The following is a 25,248-nucleotide window of genomic DNA, read 5'->3' as shown; positions in this document are numbered from 1 at the left end:
TACCTTTTTTTATCTGTTTCTCCTAAGTACATTAAGTTTGGAGACAGCAGATTAACATGCTGATGCATCATCACCACTGACAAAAATGCCCACATGCCTTTGACTGGGAAATCTGTCAACTTAATGTTCATCTCTCCATAGATCTGTGTGACTGGACAGTTTGGCAAAGCAACAAAACTCTAATAATCTTCACTCAGAATAACAAGAACAAATAAACTAAAAGGAACTGTAATTAACTCATGCATTCTTTGCATCTTCAAAGAGCCAATTAAAACTGGAATTAAAACACAAATAGTTTAAAACATTTTCTATTACACTTACAAAATGCTAAACAAAAGTAGTGCATCAAAAGAAGGAAGTGATTAAGAACCTATTCTTCAAATAATTATTATTTTTAGTTCCCATGGGAGCAAAGCACAAGTCCAGCTTAAGGTCACAAGTTAAATGACTTTAGCCTCAGTGGAGAGAAATCAGCATGAAGCTGACAGCAACATTTAGACACTATTCCAAATTCCAAAGTCAATGGAAAGTCAATTGCTTTGAAAAACATTGTGACTGAAAGCAGCTGCGAAGTGAAACTCATCTTTGGATTTTAAAGTAGCAAAACAACAAAACAAGAAGCCCAACTGCTGAGACTCACTGGCTGCTGCTCCTGCCAGCTCTCTGTCTCCTAACACCAACTCTGTCTCCACTCAAACTCCGACAATGCAGAGTAACCTGCTGACCAGCTAGAGGGTCACAACGTACGTGCAAGCAGAAAACACCGGTGCACACACAGTGCTCTTTCTCCAACAGCTGCTGCAGCTCTGCAGGAGTGGAGTGCTGCTCCCCACAGAGGGGTCAGGACAGTGTCCCAAGGGAGGCTTGGACCAAACACTCCATGGTACAGCCCGGGCAGCTGCATCCACACCAACCAGCAGCATGACCCAGAGGATGTTGGTGCTGCCCAGATGGTGCCAAGGAGAGGAGAGCAGAGGGAACCAGGTGCTCAGGTGTGCTCTGGAGGGCTGGGTGCTGCAGCACAGCCTGTGCTACCCTGGGTGTGCTGGCTCGGGTAAGCAATGCTGGAGGAGTAAGTGACTTTCAGCGCCTCATCACTATCCGACACAGGTCAAATCAAAGTGGCTGAAAACCATCTGGTGGATAACATGCAATACATTCCAGCAGCTCAGTTCAGTCTCCCATGCAGAAATCTCCACCTCCTGAGACCAGATGTCCTCAAATGATTTGATCACAGCAAACCAACTAAAAAAGCTTCAGCCAAACAACCAACAGAGCTGGAATTCCCCTTGTACACAGAGGCCCCAACATGCTTTGGAGGAGTCACAGTGTTTTACGAAAAGAAGGTGCAAACAACTGAGGCTGCAACTTCCCTGTGCTGTGGTTTTCACCCAAGAGTCCTGGGTATGCCAAGAGAGGCTGGAGTCCTTTCCTAAGTTTTTTTACATTTTTCCAGCTCAGGAACCACCTCAGGCAACTGAGATCCAAGAAGGCAGAGAGATAACACAGCATTGATCTGTCAGAGTAATAACATTCTCTGTATTTTAAAAATTCCAGTGAAAACAGCTGCAGTTTTGAAACAATTCCAGACCTTCGATCATCACAAGATTTGCAGCAATGTACAAGACACAGATGTCCATTGTGAGAACACCACTTGATTTCCCTTAAACATGTTTGATTTTAATTTTTTTCTTCAAGAAATTGCAATGTAATTGGAGGAAGGTATGCATTATAACATGTTACAAAACATGTTTTACACTGGCAATGTCTGTCCTTATGCAAAGTTTTGCCTCTGAGAATTTCATAAATTTCTTCCATATTAATAAAACCCAGAATAAAACATTTCAGGCACACAGAGACATACAGTACCTATGGAGGGTTCTTTCTTTCTCATTTCCATAGCTTATTTTATTTTAAAGGCCATCTGTTAAAGGGTTGCTTTTCAGAGCAGGTATAAGGCACACAAGACACGATTCCGAGCTGTTTGGAGACCTCAAATTTAACCTAGTGGCTCTCTTCTCTAACACTGAAAAACCATCCCATCAATAAACACCATGGAAGAACTCCTGCTGACACCAGGAGCATGAACCAGCTCTGATATAAGATGACTCACAACAGAAGAATCCCCTGTTTCCCTCCCTTGAATGAGAGGATTTTAAGATGGACTTGGGTCAGCAGAAAATCATGTGACACCACCACCCTCTGGGTTTGGACAGAAACAGACATTTATCTGTGTGCAAACCCAGAAGAAGTTTGGAAGTTTTTTCATTACTGATTAGCATTAAAAAGCACTAGCATTTTAAGACAAACTGATTTCTACAAAGAGCAGCTTAAGGGGCAGAGTTGTAAATATTCAGATAAATTCCATACAAAACAAGAAGAAATTGCAGAAGGCTGGTCTGGTCAGCTTACACAGCCTCCCCTTAATGTGTGGTTTGAACAAACTACATTGATTGATTAAATAGAAACTATATAGTATACTACAATAAGGCCTATTATTTTAAATACAGCTCAAATGCTTTATTAAGCTTCTGATTCAAACTGCAGTTTCCTGCTCTTTATTTACTTCAGAAACAGTCAAAATAGTGCCACAGCATTATGTTTCAAATCCTTTCCTGATAGAAGACAATAGGGAAGACTTTACCACAAATATCTATCTGAAAACCCCTCTTCCCTCGTTCAGAAAAAAACATGAAGTTCACTCTCCACACCATGACATGTGAATGCTGTTGAGTAAGAAATTTCTTGCTATCAAGTTATCTTGTGATTGTAGTCAACTAAATGTTGCACAAAAGAAGAAGTCCTTAAAACATCCTGTGAGGGAAGAAATGCATGATCTCTTGCTTAAAAATAAGGAAACAGTGATGCTGAATTATCTGCCCATGGCTAAAATGTGTGAGTGACAGCACTAGAAGTGGAACATAAGATTTTATTATTTTTTTTTACATACCACTGTACTCTGCATGGAAACACATAATTTACACTCTTTTTCACTTGTTCTGATTTGCATGGACAAAGAAAACCTCTGGCTACAGTTGGCTCGCTAGCTCAAAAGTTATTTTCTTCTTCTGTACTCAGAGAATACCTGGCCTAGATCTATGTACATGGAATTTAAACATAAACCTCCAAGAGCCATGGCTCAGATTCCACAGGCCTGATCCTGTGCCCAAATATATATACCCAGCAAACACAGAAAAGATACCTACAGAGCATGGAACAGGCTGCCTGGAACAGAGGTTGTGGAGTCTCCTTCTCTGGAGACTTTCAAGACCCATCTGGACACATTCCTGTGTGATCTGCCCTGGGTGTTCCTGTTGCAGCAGGGAGGTTGGACTTGATGAACTCCAGAGGTCACTTCCAAGCTCTATGGTTCTATGATTCTATGAAAAGAAGCTACTGCAGATCTGCAGGAATCACTTCTCATACAGATTGCTGGGGTCTTGTGTATTGCAGTTTTAAGTAGTTAACTATTTTGTTTTCAAATCTGAATTTTGTAAATTCAGTTTACAAGAATGAGCAACAGAAATGTATTGCATTTTCCTGTCCAGTTAAGAGATTCCCAAAGTCCTGGTATTAAAGGACCTCTTTTTTCTGCTTTGTTAACTCCTGCCTCAAAACCCACTTCCTCTGTGCCTTTTTCCCCCTGGATTACTTCCTGTACACAATCATGCAATCTTTTGAGGCAGAGTAAGATCCTTCCTTTGATTGCAGGGGATGGTAATGAGGCTCTTAATTTAAGCAACAGAAAGAAAATCTGATTTGATATTACAGTAGCTAAATAGATTAGTTTTTTCAGCAAGCTTCAGAAAAGGAACTTTTTGGCTTCTCCCCAGCATTTTTTTTTTGAAGGTGTGGTTTTAGTTTGTTTTTTAATCTCCAATTTGTTTTGTTGGGGAGTTGGGCCTGTCAGCTCAGCTTCCAAGAGCCAAAACTAACAGTTATTTCCCCAAACAAAGGTTCATTCAGAGAATCAGATTATATGCATTGTGTGCTGAAGCAAAGAGGCAGGCAAATGAAACAAAAACACTTCTACACTGAGTGAATGTGTGTGGGACTTGTGCAGAGGCCACGATTGAGCATCTTACTACTCATACCTACAAAGTAACCCCAGCTGCAGCCCTGGGATACTAACCCCAGACAGAACTCATTTTAAAAGCAAGCATTAGGGCAGCTCATTTTCTTGGCTACTTAGTTCATCCTCCTTACCTGAAACCCAGTAGCACACCCCAGCTTTCTGAAAGGATGTTATGTTGCCCACACTCCACAAACAACAGTAGGGAGCTTTGTGCTGAAGTTACATCAAACATTTTAAAACAACCAAACCCTTCCCAGAGTTTGACTGATCTCCCTTTAGAAGTAAGACTTCAATCTTGAAGAAAGAGATACTAGAACAGACATACATTTTTCCATTCACAAAATCACAGATTCTTAGGGGTTGGAAGGGACCTCGAAAGATTATCTAGTCCAACCACCCTGCCAGAGCAGGATCACCTAGAGCACATCACACAGGAATGTGTCCAGGGGGGTTTTAAAAGTCTCCAGAGAAGGAGACTCCACAACCTCCCTGGGCAGCCTGTTCCAGAGCTCTGTCACTCTCACAGTAAAGAAGTTTTTTCTGATATTTACATGGAACATCCTGTGCTCCAGTTTGCACCATTATATATTAAGAAGTGGTTAAAAAAACCCACAAAGCTATCCACTGGCAAACTGAAATTGCAACACCTGCCAAGGAACAGGTTATCTAGACTGATTTCACTCAGGAATGCTGAGGTATCCACCTCCTGAAAAGGAACAGGAAAGGAAAAGATCAGTCATACAGGAGAAGCAAACATTCCTGCCCCAACATAAACCTTCACTTAGTTGTTTCACAAATCAAGCATTAATTTATGTGAAGTTTGGTAGCTTAACTTCATTTGCATACATGAAGGTTCATAGGTCCTGGGCTCTTGCTCTGCTAAGGCCTGTGTCCACGCTGGGATTCACAAGTGGAGGCAGGAAGCGCAGTGCCAGGCTGAGCACCACCCTGGCTCACACCAGCAGACCTGTGCTTTGCCGAGGCAACAAACTGCAGCCTCCTCAGAGAACAGTAAGAGCTGAAAAACTCATGTTTTGCAAGTATCATCACATCTACACTGACAGCTTTTATGCCACCCTTACGTCAGTCACAGAAGGAAGTTTCACACTGTTGTTTCAGCCAAACATAACATGGCCACAAGCTGCTGTATGAAGAGGAAGGCTTGCAGACAGCTGGGAAGGACCACTGGAGAAATGGCTGCAACAGAAGCAGGTTTCATGCAAGCTGTGAAGGGGTGAAAAGAGCATGCAAACAGCACAGAGCAAAGGGGAATATAAAGAGCAGTACAAATATCAAGGAGACATGGAGGCTGTTACGTCCTTCAGCCAGTGTCTATTTAAAGACTCAGAATATTTAGACAGTTTCTCATTTCCAGTCAGAAATCAAAGGATATTTCTAAATATGTTCCTGCTATTCCAACATTTGACCAACATTGACTCAATTTACTACAGAGCTGAAACAGAAAGAAAGCAGAAAAAGCTTCATAAGTAATGTCAGTAATATTGCAATCAAAAGGCTGAGAAATGGGCCTCACCATCACCACCTATGACCGCTAACTCCTGGTCAAAACCTCTCCTTCATCCCTGCTGCACTTAAACATGCCCTTCTACAAAAATCACATACTTTATAATTTGAGAGAGCATTAGAACTTTATAAAATGTCACATACTTCAACTGTTAAAAATCAAGAGCTTCTTCAAAGAAGTACTAGATACCACCATGAAAAGAGACACGGACATACAGAACTTACAGGCTGCTTTGAGATCCCAGGTCAGAGGCAAGGACCACTACTTTCATTTGCCCAAATCTGAAATAGTGAGTCGGAGAGCAGCTGCCCAAGGCCACAAAGTATGTCTGTGGCAAAGTGAGAACTGAACGCCACCTGATCATATCCCAGCCACATGCCCCATCCTAGAAATACTACAAGCAAAAGTAAGTTTTAGCATGGATTAGATTTATGTACTTCAATTTACACATTCCCCAGCATGAGAAAATAATTTATGACATATTTTAACATGCTCAGTATGAAAATGGCATTAAAGTAACACTGCAAGAATTAAGCTCACCTGCAACTGGCATTATCATTTTACTTGCCATTGCTGTTTCTCAGCTTGTGTTTGGTCAATGAAAAAGAAGAAAGAATTATTTATATTTCTCCTACTTGGCTAGATAATTCAAGACAACATTTCTATCTCCCCAGCAAAAGGCTGTCCTGTTTTCAAATAAATGTTAAAGTGTTCCAACTTTCTAAACTATTTCTGGGGTCTTCTAGGAACACATCTGTTGGTCAGGTATCAGTGTGGGTAAGCACGAAACCTGCTCACAGAACACCAGACAGCTGTTCTCTGCCTGCATGTAGTTCAGTCAGTGTTGTGCCCTGGCCAGAACAACCAGAAAATGAGCATTTAGCATCATTCACAAAGCTGTCAAAACTATTTTTAACACAACCAGCTTGAGAGCTTTCATTTTGGGAACACAAGCTCTATTCTTTGCCTGAAAGGAGCAGAAGGCAAACATCAGCTTTAACACACCTTGTGAGAGCGAACAGATTTTCTTTGCTGCTTATCTTTACCATGTTTCTTTCCAGCTCCCTCCCTGCTGCAAATAGCCACCACACTTCTCCTCTCCATCACTCCCTTCCCTTCCTCTCGCCTCCCTGCTGCTCAAAACAGGTTTAGAAGATTTCAGTGAGGAAAAAGAAACATTAAGTACCTATCAATGTTGCAGGCAGTGTAAGAAGGGTAGGGGGTTCAGTTCTGTGATCTTTTCTTACAAAATCTGTTACGAGGTAGAGGAGCTTTCCTAGTGCTATTAACTGCTACAGTGATGATGATCAACACATTGCATTGACAAACGTGTCAACAAATTCCTATCATATCAATACATCTTGTTTTCCTTGGTTTTGATGCATTTCTTGTGCTCTCCAGTGCACAGTGAAAAGTGTCTTTTTTAGAACAGCTTCAGTATAGAGGGAAGTGATCCTACTCACTTGTTTCAGTCTTTTGAAACTTTCCACTTTTTCCTAAAACTTTATTTCTGCCACTGGCTTTTGCTCAGCCTCCTCAGAATCAGAATATTCATCACAAACAGCCGCTGGCAAGGACCCTCTAGTACAGAGCTATGAACACTCAGGATCCTTTTGAATGCTAAGGCCTTAATCTAGACTAATTAACCGATCAAGATGTGATGATCTGGGACCTTGTTTTAATACCTAAATTACGGTTCAAAGACTTTTCACACGCAGAGCTTCTGAAAAACCCAAACAAACCGTATCAGCGTGGCAGATCAGCACAGCCCTCTTGAGCAGCACTCGTACTGACAGCGACCCAGGGCTGTTTACCGTGCTCAAGAGGCAAGAGAAACCCGAAACCGGCACTTCTGCCACGGAGGGTAGTGTAACATTCTCTGCACAACGTTACGAGCCTATAAATATACCGTGAGACTTCAGGGATCTTATTCTGAAAGCAATTCAAGTAGCTTCTTTAAAAAGCAGAGGCGCTCCCCCACCTCTCCCCTGGTGCAACAAAGCCTTCAGAGCAGCTGCCTGCAACCGACTCCCTGCAGCATGAAAAACACCAGACCTCCTACCAAATTTAGTTATTGAAGTGTCCAGACTGCAACTGCACATACAGTTTATTCAGTTTACATAAAAGCTGAGCCAGAAATTACACAAAAGTCAGAAGCAGACTAAAGGCACCCTTGTGCTTCCACTAAGGCTACGGAAAGATTAAAAAAAAAAAATAAATTGCTAGAAAGATAATGTAGGGAGAAAACCCCTTCCAGAATGAACATAAAAACCGACTGGAATGAGGGAAAAAGAGAGTTTAAAGAAAAAAATAAAATAAAAGCACCTCTAAAAGGCCATGTGCACCTCACAGGCAAGTCTTTAAGAGCTTTGCTGAATCTACGAGCAAACAAATGCCTTGACAATCAATGAGAGGTGAACATCATCGGCCTGTGAAGCGGCAGCTCCTCCTGACCCCACGACAGGAGTGGCCACATCTCACAGCACGGCAGTGAAACTCCCTGGGATTCACCAATCAAAGACCACAGCCTCCCAGGAAGGCTGAACATTCAGAGAACGAGTAGTGGAAAAGAGACCTTCACCTCTGGGTCAGCAGCTCACACAGGAGCTGCGCAAACTTGTATGGAGCACTGCAGGAAAGGCTGTGCCAATGACCCTTCATTAATTAACTGCCACTCGGGTGGGAAGGCATACTAATGCTCCTGACACAATCCTCATCAGGCTTTTCCCAGATGACTCTCGTTGCCCATATAGGATTGGACAGGCCAAGGAAGATGCCTGGTTCCCACACAGAGATAGAGAGATCAGCCTGGTCCTTAGCAAAGTGGCTCCAGTCACACCAAATCCTTTGATACTTAATAATGATGGTGGGCACGATAATAAGCCCGGTCACTCTGCTCAGCACAGCACAGGGCACTGACCAAAGTACCATAGCACTTCCCTTTGTAAAGAAGTATTTAATCCCACTATATGTGATGAGTGTCAGAGAAAGACTTTGGTTTAATTGCAATATAACCTTTTACAGTCATTCCTTTGCTCACAGTAACCATCATGCTTAAATATCTACCAGAAAAGCAGTCCAGAAATTCTCACACCATTCACCCATGCACTAGTTAAAAGACACAGCTAAGCTGACTTACCCCCTTTCCTTACCAAGAACACATTATCAAACTGACCAAGATCGTTTATGTCCCACAGGAAGTGATGACTTCCCAAATAAAATATATGACAATATCAGCACTTTCTGAATCTTACTACAAACCGAACAAAACCAAAAACCACCCATCACTAACTGACCTTTGCACAAGTCTCTTCTTTGAAACAGTTTTTTTTTTTACATCCTCAAATCAACCAGCTTCAACCTTGACTTTGTAAAGTTCCTTAGAATGCTCAAATGAAAGATAAATAACATTTCTTACACTTTTATAGGTATAGAGAAAAACAATCTTTCTAAACTTCCTAGATCTGTTTCCCCCTTTTAAAAAGCCTGCTATACGCACACAGCATAATCACCACGTGTAGAGGTCAGACCTCACACTTACTCATGTCCTAATAAAAAATGCTAATAAAAATTTTAGGCTCCTTAAGCTCTACTAAGGTTTTTACTGGAGATTTGAGTGCTTTGGGTGTATGGCTGGACACTGAAAATAAAGGGATGCATGCTGGGCTGCTAAACAACAGCCTTCACAGATCAAAACGTTATTAGAAATAGCGATGAGTTGGCTTTTATTGCAGATTTCTGTGCATCTACTTACAGAGTCTCTTAGTTGAACTGTGCTCTTTAATAACATTTGTTGATTTGATAAAGTAAATGAGCGAAGGCTAATCACATGATTCCTGTGAAGGGTTAACTGCTTCCCACAGCAAGAGAGACAGACCAGAACACAGGAATGCCTCTTGTTCCCATGCCGTTTGATTACAGATTACCCCTCTGTCATACCAGGAATGACTCAGATCACAGATTCATCCAAGTCACAAACATATAGGCTGTCTGCTTCACAACACAGCAGAATAGCCAGTACCTTCAGGCAGGCAGTTAGGGAAGGCAGCAACATAGAATGAGGCTGTTATCACAGAAAGCAGCCATGCAGCAACACCAACCAGCCTTATCTGCAGCTTCCAGACCCAAATGCCACTGCCATTCTCTGTCCCATGCTGCCCTGAAGAAAACACACATTCCTGTACCAAGCAAAAGCTGTGAAATGAGAGCACGCTAAGCTGTAATTTTTACAAGGCAGAAGACGAGTCTCTTATTTAGAAGAAAAAAGGTGAGCAAACAATGAAAATGCTGCCTGGATTTTTTTCACAGCTGATACTCAAACCGTGCTTAGCTTGCTCTAGTTCTGGGTACCAGACCTGGTGTGTTTTTGGAGAGCTGTGAGGGCACCCACACAGGTTGGGCCCAAGGTCCAGCTCTCCCAGTACTCTGTCTGCAGCAGAAGACACAGGCTGTCTCCTTACAGCCCCTCTCAGCTGTAAAGGAAAATCATACTAACTACTGTATTAACTTCCTCCCTAAAAGCGGATTGAAAGAACTACATTATTCCCCCTTTTGCTGTGTTTATAGACATCCCTTTTTTTTTTCTCCCCACAAACTTGGGTGAGTTGAATATGTATATTGATTTGACAGGTCTCTGCTTTGCAAAGAGAAGAATGATGACATTTTTAATAGAGAACAGCCACTATGGTGGCTACTGCAAGGACTCAATGTCCCAGCTTTTGAACAGATCGCTTCAGGCTCTCAGCTGTTTCGCAATCTCTCCATTTTCAGTAGGTTTTAGGTGTCCAACATGGTTGTTAATTACCTGAAATAAGCACAGCTTCCTCCTTGATGGTACCTGTATCTACAATCACATCAGTTCTCTCAACACTAGGTTCACTTGAAATAAGCTGACAACATGCAAAGAACTCCTCCGGCTCTGTAGCAGATACAAGTATTTCACAACAATACCCAAGTCCTTTGACTTAGTCCTTCCTCTCTACAAGTTCCATATCCTCAAACCCAAAAAAGGAAATTTTGTGTGTGTTCCCATGTCACTAACCTGGTTCCCCCCAACCCCTCCTCTCAATTTTCTTTCTCAAGAGCTGTGTTATAACAAGCAAAACCAAGTTTTCACTGCTTGATGCTTTCCCACACCTACCATGCCACCACCCTATTTTACATTCAAGTTCTCACCTCCATCCTGTCAGGGACAGATGTTTACCAAGCAAACAGAAAGCTGGACTAAGATGAAGCATCTGTGCACATACTAATATACAGGAGATTGAATGTATACAGGGAAGCATTTATACCTTCTCTGGACACAGCAGAGAGTGAGCTGACATGAGAAGCATGGTGTAGACCTTCATGAGCTGCTAAGACACTAGCAAATTTCAGAGCCCATTCCTGAATCCATAATGCAGCTCAGCACAACTAGGACTTTGCTGCACTGCCTCTCACTCAAATATGACTAGTTGTCCTACTGCAGGTAGTTGACACTGCAAATATTATTAGCAGAGCTTGACTTGTCATGGATACATTTACTCACACTGCTACAGTTTCTTTACAAACACTCAGAAATTCATCACAATGAGCAGAGATCAACCATCCTAGAATATAAATTATATCATTCTTTGCTCTGAGAAATGTGGCAGCAGATAATATCCAGAGCCACTGATTGGCTGATCAGGAATGCAACAAGATGTTCCACTGGTCTCTTCCTGTTTGGCACTTGTGTCCTTACAGCTGCCAGGTGCACAACACAGGTATTTCCTTTTTTAATTTTTTTCTTTACTTTTCCTTTTTACATGCATGCCTTTCCTTTTTTACCTTGTTGATCACTTCTGTCTCTGACATGCTGCAACGTGATAGTTTTCAATAACTATCACAAGCTACGCTGTGTCATGCCACAGCTCCAAAAGCAAAAGTCTGCATAATAACAAAGATCATGAAGAGCAGCCATGGACTTCAAAGAAGAATCACAAAGAACTGAGAAGTTCTTCCACAAGTTATGCTCCATTTGGTCCCTGTCCCTTTGGGAATGGTGTCAATAGGGAAGGCAAATAGTGAATAATTTTAACTGGAGCCTAAAATAACCTGGATGCAAGATGCAACAAGAAGAATTTAGCAGAATGGCCTGTGATGTCTCGCATGCACATTCACATGCATGCACAGCTGCTAGATATAAGTAAATGCAGAGAGCCTAAGTTATTTTTAGGTCTATTGTGAAACCTCACTGTCACTTCTTTCCAGCTGCACCAAAGACACACCACCACCATCACACAGGCCAGGGCTGTGTACGCTTGCTCCTGATTTGATGGTCTGAGTCTAACCCTTGCCCTGCATTAGAATTTTACTGGGTAAGAATTCAGCCAAGGCAACCGAGCCCCTGGCACAGACAGGGCCCTGTGGACAAGAAAAATGCTTTGGACAACCAGCTCCTGTGGGCTGGGAAAGTGGTCTGGCTGTTGGATAGAGAAGTCACTTGCATTTGCTACATCCCTGCTAGAGGTTTCATAGCCATGCTGGTCAAGGTCCCTTCAGTTGACGTGTCCTTGAACTGCTGCAGGCAGAACACCCGTTACTATGGGACCTTGAGGGAAGGGAGAGTAAACAAAGTCAGAGAGTGAAAGGGAGGCCAGAATTTCGAGTAAACATCCCATGCTAGAGAGTTCTGAAAACAATGAACTTGACAGATTCCAGCACCAAAAGTGTCCTTGGAGCCTCTGCAATGTTTGCTTGGATCTTGTTATGCAGATACATCACTTAAAAAAGAACCCTGCTGATATATGAGGACTAACAGGCTTCACTGCTGGACTCATCAGTGAAAAGGCCTCATCCTGTTTATGGATGTTCCTGCAGATCTGTTCTCAGCAGCAGTACAAGATGCAACATGAACTCCTCAGGACACAGCAGTCCTGTACACTTCTGGCACAGCCCCAGGACCAAGCTCCTGTATTTACCACCACCACTCTGATGGCAGTAAGACTCTGGTGTTCACATGAGCTTTCCACACAAGCAGGACTCTTTCAGAAGAAAACCAGGGTAGATGTGGCATAGGAGGCAAGCAGTGCAGAGGAACACACATACACAACACAGAGGGTTCAAAACAGGGCAGACTAGCAAACTGCTCCTTTCCCCCCCGATCTGCAGGGTCCACGTATAAACAATGCAGCTGCTGTCTCATTCCCAAAACTAATAATGGCAATCCTCTTTCTCAAGAAGGATGAACCTATTACACAAGAGCAAGGCTATCTGAATCTTCTCCTTAACCCCTTGGTTGCCCTTAAGGCTCAATTCCTCTATTCTTCCTCACAAACCAACTGTGGGTACCAGTAAACCCCACCTAACGCCAGCAAAAATAAGACCACCCTTTCATCTCCCAACTGAGATGGAAGAAGCTTTGCCACGCTCACGCAGACACAAAGACATAGCAAGAATCAGATCCTTGTACAAGGACAACTCTTTATGGATTAAAGGGGTAGATGTCTCAAAAGCTTTCATCTTTCGCTCCTTCAGCTGAAAGCAACTTCAGCTCTTCTGCTCTGAACTGTCCCCTCAAAATTCATAGAATCACAGTCATGTCCTTCAGCTAATTGGAGTGGCATGTTCACTTTGTGAACAAATGTCTCTCTGCAGAAAGGGTCATGCCTCACACGGCAAGTGAGAATTTGACAGCTCAAGGAAGAGCTGCCCATTTAGACTTCCAAGGACAACAAAACAACTTTCCACAGGTGAAAAATCCAAATTCCTCCATGAATAATACAGCTCCTGTTGTTCTAAAAGCCAGAGGGTTTTCTAGGTTCACCACAAGGCAACATGAACAACAGATTCAGAAATACAGAGCTGATGCTCCCAATATTCAGGCTTCCTTGGCTCCAGGATAGCAATGATGCCTCTCAGAACCACAACTACCAGTCACGGCAGGAAGCAGTTCAGGGAATGCCACAGGCAGGCAGCAGAACGCTGCCTTCCAGAAGCATTATGATTACCATTAAAAATACCAGCCTGGTTCTATTACGCTGTAATTTGCATCTGTACGGTTCTTCATCAGTTACAATGGCCAGCAGCTTTTCTAACAGAGGTATCAGAGGCACATCTTCCTCTTCCCCTCCTAAATCTTTTTCCTGTTTGTCTCCTTTACTATTTAAGTTTGCAGCTGAAGTGTCATCTCTGATAGGCCTTTCTTTCAGACTCCTACACGAGCTCACTTGTAAACTTCGTGCCTTTGTTTTCCCGTTTCAGATAGACCAGTACACACATCTGGGTCTCTGAAGGGTTGAAACTGTTTTGATCATTTTTAGAAGGGAGGAAGGGAGGAAAAAGCAGCTCACTGATTTATCTAAGATCAACAAGCCAAGAAACTAAGGGCTAGTGAAAGGCTTTGTGCTTGTGTCACAAAGTAAATAAGCTGTGGCAAACACACACCAGAACATTTCCGATGGCGACTCCTGCTTTACTTACAAAGAGGTGTCTACATTAATTATATTATGAATGGCAACAAGACAGCCTGCTTTGAGTTCAAAACAAACAATCAAAACTGACCTTCCAACTCCCACTTGAGCAAACCAACAAAAAATTATTTTGAAAAGACCATGTTGAGAATTTCTATTTTAGTACTAAAACTATTAGAAGTGATTTTTGGAAAATCTAACTTTTCCTAACCCCATTTTTCAAGCCTTCCTGCTTCAGAAACTGTGACAGCAGCGTAACTCTAGCTTGCACTAACAACAATCAGATACAGGTTTTTCCATCACTGTCTGAAACACAAAGAACCAACTCTATTTTCTTTGGAGGCAACTAAAACAAGTACTTTTCCTAATCATCTTCATAATTGTTTTATAGACATGGTGAAGGCTTCCTTCCCAGACTGAAAGGAAAATTGTATGAAAGCTGTAAAATATTTCTATAGCCATCAAAGAGTTTAGAAAGCTTGTCTTTTTCCTCAGAAGTAGCTTAGAAGTTTTGTCTTTAAAGAAACTGCTTGTGCCAGTGATGTTAAAATATCAAAGGACAGATCAGGGAAAACTGTAGATGCAATTAATTTCTGCATACAAAGGAAAGGAAGTAGCAAGCATATAGCCTTAAGTCTGTTAATTAAAAATTAAACACCAGATTAAACCCGAACTGGTCTAAGTTTCTAAACTGGTAAGGTTTTCTGTTCTTGTTTTGTTTTAAAAACACAAACCTTTCTCTCTAACAGCAAAAGGACACAAGACAGCATTAGAAGCCAAGCCAGGAACTCCAGCTCTCCTGCCCTCATTTCACTGTGCAATCATCTGTGACTTCCATATCTGGGTCCATCTAGTTCACTCTCTCCCTTTATCACGCACTCCCTCCTGAAGTGCCTCCTATCTAACTCCCCTATCACAGATCAAAGCACTGGGGAAAAAGCTCAACTTCTTTGACTCCAGCCACACCTTAAATCATCTACCCTTACTTTCCATACCACCTCCCCTTTCATACCTACTTCTCCTGCCCTTACCAGCCCTACACCAGCACTGTTTCTCCTCCCCAACTCATTATCCATTCACCTTCACCTTTTTTATCAGATCTCCTCTGAGTATAACTCAATCTCTTTTCTTCTCCACAACGTCCCCATCATCCAGAGACCTTCTTTTCTTTGCTGCCATCCCATCCAACCCTGCTGCTGAACATTTCTTCACTCACCCATGGTCAGCCAGTTTGTAACCCGGGCTTCAAGCCCACTCAGTCAGCTGGAAGGTCATTTGTTTGACTTGAACTTCACAATAACTTACTTTTTCCCCCACCCCTGTTTTCACCCCTGTGACCTCCTCCTCCACCACCACCTCCATCCAGCCCACTATGTGGCTTTGTCTTGGCCCTTCTAATTCATTCAAAGATCCCCTTCACTCCAAATCTGAGTGTGCTTCTGACCTCGCTCCTTGCTCTCTCAGCTCATCCTCCTCTGCAAAAGATCTCCAAATACTGGTGTTAGGGGAAAAATTCCACTCACACAGAACAACTGCAGAGTTTGCTCTCTACTTCAAGCCTGTCAATTTCTGCATTAATTTAAAATGCCTCTCTGACATCTCAGAAATGCCTGGCCCTCAGCTCAATATAGCTACGAAGATCCTTTTATTTCTCCCCAACACTTTCCAGCTTGCTGCACCACTAGATACCCCTTTGTTTGATTAAGACTAATCATAGCTTTAGGATATACAGACAGATAAGCAGCTGCTGCACTGACTGTATATCAGTTCTGCCTTCCAAAAGCATGGATTTTTTTTTCCCACACGGGAGAGTAACAAACAAGAATGATTCAGTGACCTACTAAAGGAGCATGTGGAAAAACACGAGTAAAGCTAAGACCTGAATTTCAGGTTTCTTTAATTCCTCTTTCCACTCAGCAGAAATAAATTGAGTAAAAAGGGTGAGAAATGGAAATCAATGTGCTAATTTCTGTTGCCATCAAACTCTACTTCATTCAAAGCACATCGTAATCATGCAACACAAAATCTTCACTAGAAGTAATTCCAAATCTCACAGTTCAGCCAAGCTTTTTTCAAACCACGCAGAAGTTATTGAGAACTGGCAATCTGAGGACAAACCAGCTCCCTCTTCCCTATTTCAGCAACCCATCAAAATTAAGATTATGAAATCATGTTGTAATTAAGCCAGAAAATAACATCTGTTTACTGTGTGAAAACACAAGAGAACTACAAGAAAACATATAGATTAAATGGTAATTAAAAATATTATATCAACGATGCGTTTTTTTCAATAAAAATGTGCCTGCTGTGCACCACACTTCTGCAGTAACACCCTACACAGCAAGGTCCACAGAAACCACGACAAGATTGTGAGCTGCAGAGCCACCAAAATAGCCAGAAGCAGAACAAAAAAATTGTCCCTGTGTCTAAATCTGTCTACAAAAATTGTCTTTTTATCCTGTAAGTCATGTGGAGCCTGAGAGACACCAAAACCTTAATTTCAACCAAGGCTTTTTCACACTACCACTATTAAACGTTTACTTTGGCAAAATAAATGCATCTTTGAAACAAGAACAGCTCAGAGATCTTTCTACAAACCTTTCTGAGGTTCAAGGTTGTCAAGGTGGAATTTAAAAGTGAGTCTTACATAGAGCTTAAAAGCTTGTGACTATATCAAGCATTTGACATAAGCAAGGTAAGAGGCTCAGTAACAATGTCCTCATTCATACTGCCCTCAGAACATAGCATCCTTCCTTTGAAATGACCCTTAACCACAAGTACTTGTAACACGGCAGCTCTGCTTGAGTTAAGGCTCAATTCATAGGATGAATACAGGTGTTTTTATCAGAGTTGTTTCTACAGGCAGCATGTAAAATATATATAACTAAATTCTGGAAGTTTATAATCTCAAACCTGCTGTCACCATAGCTAAGAACTTCCCAAAACACACACTGCATTAACAAAGAATATATGGCAAAGGTGCTTTGGGAACAAGCTGATCCCTAATGTCAATGCACTGAGGAAGGGAATATTTTTGGCTTACACCTACATGAAGTGAAGGGGTCACATTGCTAAAGAGGAGAGATGAGATCTAGAAATGACCTGGCAAGCTTTTCAAAAGGTAGCCTTTGTCAGGGTTCCCAGAGCCCACTCTCCTCTTCCATGCAGCTGTAACCACATAGATCCACAAGTGTTTAGACAAGTATCTGAAGCCAATGTTAACACTCTTACTTAAAGTACAACACCTAACATGTTCCTTAAGTTCTTATTAGAAGGTGAGAGAACTCTGAGGCTACTTAATAATAAATGAGCCCACAAAGTCATCTTCATTTACCCTATCATACTCTACCACTAAGTAAGATAGACATCAACTAACATAATAACATGCAACAGAAGCTTAAAAAGAACACCAACCACAGTGAGTGTGAGTAGTATCTTTAATAATTCCTAAAATAGAGCTTGTGCTTTGTTTACATGATGTACATGACCACACACAGCTGCCTGGCCCATCCTCTCAACTGCAAAGATCTTAAAAGAGCACTGCAAGAAAGGAACCTTCATAGAGAAAATAAATTACTTCCAGGGTCCCAGAGCTTGATCAACCTCTTCTTTCCTTATAGAGCATGGATGAGACAGAGTGGGTCAGTACTAAATGAGGTCTGCACTGTCACATCCACTTTACAACTAGATAAAGTAACTAAAGAAACAAAGTAAATCTCCTTGTCCCAGGACTAATGCATTGGATTTCCTACTCCCTGCAACGATGACACAAGTCGTTGCAGTGTGATTTACCTGGCTGCCACCTCACCATCAAAACCCTGGAGATAAACTACCACAGTGCCACTGATTCCTACCACACATTTCTCCACATGCAGAGTTTGGAATACACAGACCTGTATTTCCAAATGCATATGTCAGGGTTTGGACCTTAAACAAACTGTATGACATTGTTCCCAAAGCAGAGCTTTCCACTGGGAAGTCTAACATCCCCACATTCCAGCCTGCTAAGCCAATAAATGGTTTACAGTGCCCTTTCATAAAGCATAATTTTTCACTTCCCATGAGTCTCCAGCTGCATTCTACAAGAAGCTGAACATTACTCTTCTGTTGAAGTCAACAGCTCTCTAAAATTAAGTGAAAAAATTCAGTCTCAGTCTCAGAAAAAAACTGCATGATATGCTGTGGTCAGAACATCTCAGAATACAGTTTGGGGGAGTTATTTTTGGGTAATGCAATTATTTGGATAATTGTAAAGTTATTAAAGGGCTTTACTAAATTAAATATCAAGATTACATATCACTTGACTTAATTGTGCTTAAGCACTGCAGGCCACTGCAGGCATAGTTTCTTATTAGAATGAACAGCATCAAAGGTCATTTTCATTTCAAAAAGCACATTTTTAAAAACTCTTTTGCCTATAAAGTGTCCTGCCTGCCAGAGGTCAATTATAGCTATCTACACACATCAAGACCTGCAAGGTCACAACGGTTCAAAGGGCTGAGATGAAGGAGCTGAAGAATAAAACTGGGGTTCCTCTACCCTCCTCAGTGTGGTGCAGTTCCCACAATCAATCTCACAAGAAAAACAGATGACATTTAGATAAATGCCCACGTGATACCTTTTGTAAACCCTGGTGTTTATAAGTAACTTATTGATTTAGAAGATTGTTTTAATCTCCTAACTGTACAGAGGAGTATGCTGTGGTCATATTTTCCCCTGTGAAATGGGTCATCTGAAATGAGGTTTTTCAGCCTCCACAACTGGACATATGACTGAAACAGCTATGGTGAAAAATTAAACTCAGGTTAGCTTGTACTGCTCAAAGGCATGAGACAATCACTTGCCTCACTTTCAGAAATAACTTTTTTATTATAAGAAGTCTGACAGCACAAGGCCATATTAAAGTAACTTATTTCAAATTACACTACAACTAGAAGAGCTCAGGCTACACTGTGTGTCCCAACGTGCTACAGCATAAACTGGGTCACTTTCACACATAAACCATCCCAGGTTAACGACCCAGGTAATCGAGAAACACTTTGCTTTCTAGCTCGTTGGTAAAGCTCATGGATACCACCCAGTTTCGTGCTTCTTTTTGAAACTTTAAACACTGAACTACTAGCATTAGGTGTCAAATGTAAATAAATATTGCACGCCAATGCCACTCTGTGACAGCAACTTCCTTGTTTTTGCATTTAGCAGAGCTGCAACACCCCAGCTCTAGAAACGTGATGAGTTACCTCACGCCCCTTGTTGCTGCTTCTGCAACAGCCACAGAGCAAAAACCACATTTCTTCACCTTCTAGTTTCACAGTTTTTGGTGCTAGTTTCTGCCCCCCCCAGTTCTTTCCTAGAGGGAAGTTCTATCCAGCAAAGGCAGGATGAAATGTGCACCATTTGTCAGTGCTAGACCGGACAATCATGGGAAAGACAAAGCTGAGGAGGCAACAGCAATGGAAACATCCCTGTATGCCCACCAGTGCTTCTCAGATCAGACTGGAAAGACAGCACAGAAGAAAGCTGGCCGGACATTCCCTGAAGAGGATATGGACAAACAGACTTCTAGGGTAGAAAGGTTCAGCCTACATGCTTAATTAATCATTGCTTAAATGGAGATGACTCCTCATTTCATACCCACGTCCATCACCCCAAATTAGACTTCCCAAAATTATTTTAACCCTTTTTAGACACAACCTTGTAACTGGTTTGTTAGGCAGATTTAAAACATCTATCACAAAACCTTCAGACAATCAGGCTGAGCCTGGGCAGGATGTTTCACGGTTGCAACTAAGCAAACCTTAAGGTATCCAAGTACAAACATACCAAGAATATGCTTTCCTTCGGTAGCCTCTAAGAAGGTATTATCTGCACCTTGCCTTATACTACCAACAAGCAGGATAAAATTATTTCTACTAAAATAGATTTGGTGCTTAATTTATACATGTACATCAGAGTTTGGTATTGCTGAATTAGTATCACAGAATTATTTCTTTGCATTAGATGTGATCCTGGCTTTCAAAATCCCAACGATACACTAGTGGAAGCACAACACAAAATAAAGCTGACAGAGGCAGATGAGAAGAGACACATGAGAAGTCTAGTTCTGTCCCGTTTAATACCTGTGGTTCCTTAGCATGTTCCTCTCAGCTTGTACAATAAGGGCAGACTGGTTGGGTTTTAGTCAAGTTTTACATTTTTATTGCTTTTGTAAATGCAAAGAATTTGTGTCCATTGTTGTACACACATCTGAGATTCGCTCTCTTGCCAGTAACTAATAACTTGCTTGGTAAAAATTATCAAAATGAGAAGATCCCTTACACACATTTTCTTGCTAACTGTACAGAATGCATAGTTCTATTGTTTCCTCTTCACTGAGCAATACTTAAATAGAAGAATTTGGGGTAGGCAAAGTTAATTTTCTTTTAGCAAGCTAATATGGTTCCTACGAATGAAAATAAATATTTCTGTTGATATGCTCAGGGGCATTTTCCAATATCTCTTTTAATCAACTTCCAAAATATGCTCAAGAAGGAACATCAGATTGGATTCAATTTCTGCTGTATCACATGGAACAAAAGACTCAAGCAGGCATATATCTTCTCAAAACACTTCTACCCCATAGCTCTGCCTCCATTTTGGATGACAGACAAAGGGAGTAAATGTGAATATAAATGTCTTATTAAAGAGATTAAAAGCAAACTGAAGTCTGAGCAAAAGGCGCAGATAAACCCAGGAAGTGCTACTACCAGCTGCCACCACTGGAACAAAGGAAACAATGACAGATCTTACTTTCTTGAATTTGTTGTAATAATTCTATTTGTGGGGAAAAAAGAAAAAGGAAAAAAATTGGCCGGTTTTCACCCAGACCGGGGCTCTTTTTACATTGCCCTTTAAGGATTTCTGCCGAGGCTCTTCAGCACTGTGTTTCCACTAAGTCCAAAGCCTGCCCGGGAGATGCTGAGCATTCTCCAGTGCCAGGCAGAGCCCGCAGAGGCAGCGCTCATTCCCACGCCGGGAACGAGCTCCCACTTCCCAACCTCACCCCGATTCCTTCCCTCCCCTCCCGGCCCCGGTGACAACCTCCCCGCTCCCCCCAACCCGGCGGGGGCCGGGGCGACGCTTTCCCGCCGCGGTCTCCGGCCTACGGAAAGTGCCCGCGAGGATCCCGAAGTTCATTAAAAACAAAACCGACAGAAACACCCACGCGTGGGGGGGGGTGAAGGGAGAGGGTTTCACCGCCAAAAGGCGACGCTCGGCTGCCCCCACGGGCACCCCCTGCCCGGGAGGCCGATCGCCTCAGGCCTCGCCCCCCGCCCCTCACCGCCCCCTCGGGTCCCCGGCCCGGTCCCCCCCATCCCCGCCGCCCAACCGGGGCTTCCCCCAGCGCCGCGACTCACCCCGCGGGCCCCTCCGCACCGCCCCCAGACCCGGGCCCGCCCTGCCCCGCGCCCCCGGCCCCCACCCCGCGGCCCCAGGGCGGCGGCCGGTACCTGTAGGCCAGGGACATGCACTCGAAGAGCTTCGTGAGGGAAGCGTCGATGCTGAGGCGGCCCCCGGCGCCTCCGCCGCCGCGGGCCGCCCCGAACTGATAGGTCTGGCAGGTCTGCTCGTTGACCGTATCGAAGTCGTAACCCTTCTTGGGCGGGTGCTCGCTGTGAGGCGACGAGACCATGAAGTGGCCCGAGTGGATGATCTGGGGGCCCGGGGGCTGCCCCCGCCGCGGCCCGCACCGCCGCCCTCCGCCCGGCGAGGCTCCCCCGTCGTCCGTGTCCGAGGAGTCTTCGTCGGGCTCCGTGCGGGCGGACAGCGGCCCCGCCGCCCCGAGGAGCCGCGCCGGCCGCATGAACACGTCGGCGGCCATTGCCCCGCTACCGCCGACCGAACCCGCCGCCACCGCCCCGCGCCGGGCCCGCCCCCGCCGCCTGCGCCCGCCCCCGGCCCGCCCCAGCGCCCGCCCGGCCCCGCGCCCCGGGCGGGGGGCCCGTCCCGCCGTCGCCACGCCCGGGGCCGCTTTCTCTGGATGGCCTCAGCCGCCTCTGAGGCAATGTCTCCTGAGGGAGAGCCCCAGGCCGCCATCAGCCACCCCGAAGGCCACTGGAAGGCACCCCTGAGGCCGCTCTGCCGCAGGGAAGGCAGCAGTCCCGAGGCTCTGAGGGCTGCTTCCCCCCCCGAACAGCCCCCGAGGCTGCCCTGGGGTTACAGGAACTCCTTCAGAGTTCGGGCTGCCCCCACCACGCAGCCAGAACCAGGCAGCTCCTGGCCACAAGTGACAGCCCTCCTGCTTTTCACCCTTCCCCTGACGGGGCTGCGGCTCGGGAGCAGCCCCGCGGGGCAGCCCGGCGGCACCACCAGCCTCCCCGCGGCGGGGGAGGGCAGCACCGCGGCTGCCGGGCCCGCTGGCCTGAGGGCTGTCCCAGCGCCTCCCGGGGGCTGCTGGTGTGAGCGACCCAGCGGGGCAATTCCACCCAGCAGGAGACAGAGTGCCAAGGGGCTTAAAAAACACTCCTAAACTTCCGGGATTCTTGTGAACGTGAGAAGGTGCAGAGGACAGCCCAGAACTGGCTGAAGAATGTTGATTTCATAGTGACCACGCTAGGAATATTTAATGGATTTAAAGTATCCTTAATGCAGCAAATGGCTCGCTATCTTCCAGAGGCAGACTGCAAGAAGCCAGGACAAGTACAGAAGTAGCTGGAGACCAGCAGCAGCCACAGCTGGAGGGATCAGCCTGCAACTGCAGAGAAAATCTCAGGACAGGGAGCTTCTACTGCCAGCCTGGTGACTCACACCTCACCCACAGACCTGCTTGGTGGCATGTGTAAAGCAAGCACAATTGTTCCAGGGGAAGTAAAGATCGGATTTGATCCTTCCCAAAAGCATAAAGGAAGCAATGGATCCTATAGGTCGACATGAAGGCACAGCAATAGGGCCAGTAGATGTGTTAGGCTGGGGAGAGAACAGCAGCTTACAGTAACAAAACCCATATATATTTCTGTACATATATACAAAGTCAATAGAAAAGATCTCTAGCTTGCCCTGTAGAGCAAACCAGAAGAGCAACTGTATTCTAGATGGCATACTCTAAAGCATTTATATTCAGTTACTTAAATTCTCTCAGTTCTAGATCTCTCACTTAAAAGAAAAAACAGGCTCTTCTACATAGTTATCGTCAGGAGGGAAAAAAGAGCCCAAACAGTACATTGCCACATGCTACTTTTTCAGCTCTGCAAAACCAGAAATAAGATCAAGGGATACTCAAAGGACAGAGACAGCAAGTCTTGGGCACAGAAGGAAGAGGCATTCCTGCAATACCACAATTACACCCTTGCAGTGATTCTCCATCAGAGAGCATGAACTCAAGACAGATCACCATGTTTTGGGAAGGAGCATTAGGTCCAAATACTTCCCCACACATGAAAGGAGCCCTAAGGCATGATCACATCATGTGAGGGATATGTTAGAAATCTTTACAAATCAAGACTAGCACTCAGCTCTTAGCACTCAGCTCTTGGCATATGACTAAAATTAAGAAAAGGCCACAATCTATTTAGCTTCAAAGCTGGTTATTGCTACCTTATATTAAAGTTGGTTAAAAAAAAAAAAAAAAAAAAAAAAAAGAGCTATCTCCCAGCAAGGCATTCTGACCAGGAGTACTTTAAATACAAAAAATGAAAACATTTCAAAACAACATTCATAATTTTACAGTATCCAAGTCTTACATGTAGTTGGCTAAGAACTACACCTGAACTCAGAAAATCATAACCACACAACAACAGCAGCACTGTATACAGTCCTTTCATGACAACCTGTACACTTACCTCACAAAATTGTAAGCCAGCCACACGTGCTTCTTCCTGGATGAAAAGAGGGGTAACTTGTCAAATAAGGTCACTAGGTAGCAATGCAATTTTCTAGAAAGAGTTAGCACACCAAACCAGCATTTAAACCAGGGGTAGCAGCTGTAAGCTGTGACTAACGTTTGATGCAGTTCAGGGTTTTCTCCTCTAGTTACTCTCAGTGCAAATACTACAGTTGCAAGGAAAGAGGCATCCCTTTAAAATATATCCAGTTATTTTGGAGACAGACCTCTTCCTTTGCCTTTTTAAGATCCGGATTTAAGTGACCAGCAACATGCCAAGGCTCCCAGCTATCCTTTCCTCCTCCACAGTAAGAAATTCCAGGATGCACAGGGCAACACTAAGGGCCCACAGCAGCATATTAGAGTATGCTTTTTGTTACCATTTTTTGAGGTTTTTTAGCAATCTGCAGTGCAAGGTGACACACAGGCCACCATCTTCTGGTGGTGTTCCTTCAACAGCACGGGCTTTTAGCATAGGAGGAGACAGCCATTTACCAACTTAGAATCCACTGTAACACACACAGAGCAGAGAGACATTAAAGCTATTTAAAAATACACCCTCAGTGTACTCCACAACACTTAGTGGTAAGAGATTATCCTTTTAAATCTACAGACGGGAAGATAAAACTTGCCGTTCTGCACAGGAGCTCAAGGGATCTTCCTGATGCCTCAGCCTGTGGGGCTGTCTGCAGGCACTGGGAGCCCTGCCACCCCCTAACCATTCCCCTGGCTCCTCTGCCTCTCCTGCTCCCAGGCAAACCACAGGGCCAACCTCCAGCTCCTGCCCTGCTGCTCACTCCTTCACCAGCACAAGCCTTACTTGTTCAGATGCCTTTAATTCTGAGGCTCATCTTGAATTACATCCTCATTTCTACCTGTTATTTTCTCTCTCTCCAATTCCACCCTATACAGAATTGCTTTATATAAGTCTGCTGATTTAATTCACTAATCCAGAGAAGAAAAAAGCCTAACTAAAACAGGTAGTTTTCTTCCCAGGTTAGCAAATTTAAGCAGCTGATGACAGCATGCTCAGAGCACCAAAACCAAGCTGGGAGCAGGCAAGCTGGCTGCAGCTCACCCTTCTGGTTGTGATGAGCCAGCAGGCAGTTCAGCTGCCAGTGAAACTGCGGGCTACTTTGGGACTGAGCACACACAACACTAAAAATAAGCTGGACACATTATATCCATTTTGAATGTAAAGAATCTTTCCAAAACTCTGAAGTAGTTTTACCCTTGCTAGCATCAGACCTGAGCGTGTTTCCAGCAGCTCGTTCCCACGCTGTGCCCTCCTCCCTCCGAGTTACCACAACACACAAGCAGAGAGCACCAAGCCGACATAAGCACCTTAAATTACCAA

General features: G+C 43.9%; 1 protein-coding gene and 1 long non-coding RNA gene across 4 annotated transcripts in view; both read right to left on the bottom strand.

The window, feature by feature from the left end:
* The window catches only part of MLXIP (MLX interacting protein), a 45,379-nt gene extending 23,466 nt beyond the window's left edge, over positions 1-21,913 (bottom strand). For 2 of the 3 annotated variants that reach the window (XM_051634422.1, XM_051634424.1), the window contains exon 1: positions 21,523-21,913. In XM_051634422.1, the coding sequence (XP_051490382.1) occupies positions 21,523-21,893 (371 nt within the window). In that variant the 5' untranslated portion in view covers positions 21,894-21,913. Of the gene's footprint in view, positions 1-5,824; positions 5,980-21,522 lie in introns of those variants that run through there. The other variant, XM_051634423.1, reaches the window with a different exon arrangement.
* A 914-nt stretch (positions 21,914-22,827) lies between these two features.
* LOC127391564 (uncharacterized) lies at positions 22,828-24,437 on the bottom strand. Its single transcript, XR_007891075.1, has 3 exons — positions 24,272-24,437; positions 23,851-23,886; positions 22,828-22,978 (listed from the first exon to the last, which is right to left on the bottom strand). It is a non-coding gene; the product is annotated as an uncharacterized LOC127391564 (long non-coding RNA).
* Between the last annotated feature and the right edge of the window lie 811 nt (positions 24,438-25,248).

The sequence above is a fragment of the Apus apus genome, chromosome 16 (genome assembly GCF_020740795.1).
Source record: "Apus apus isolate bApuApu2 chromosome 16, bApuApu2.pri.cur, whole genome shotgun sequence".
NCBI classification, from domain to species: Eukaryota; Metazoa; Chordata; class Aves; order Apodiformes; family Apodidae; genus Apus; species Apus apus.
The sequence above is the reverse complement of the archived record's forward strand: the minus strand, read 5'-3'. Positions and strand labels throughout refer to the sequence as shown.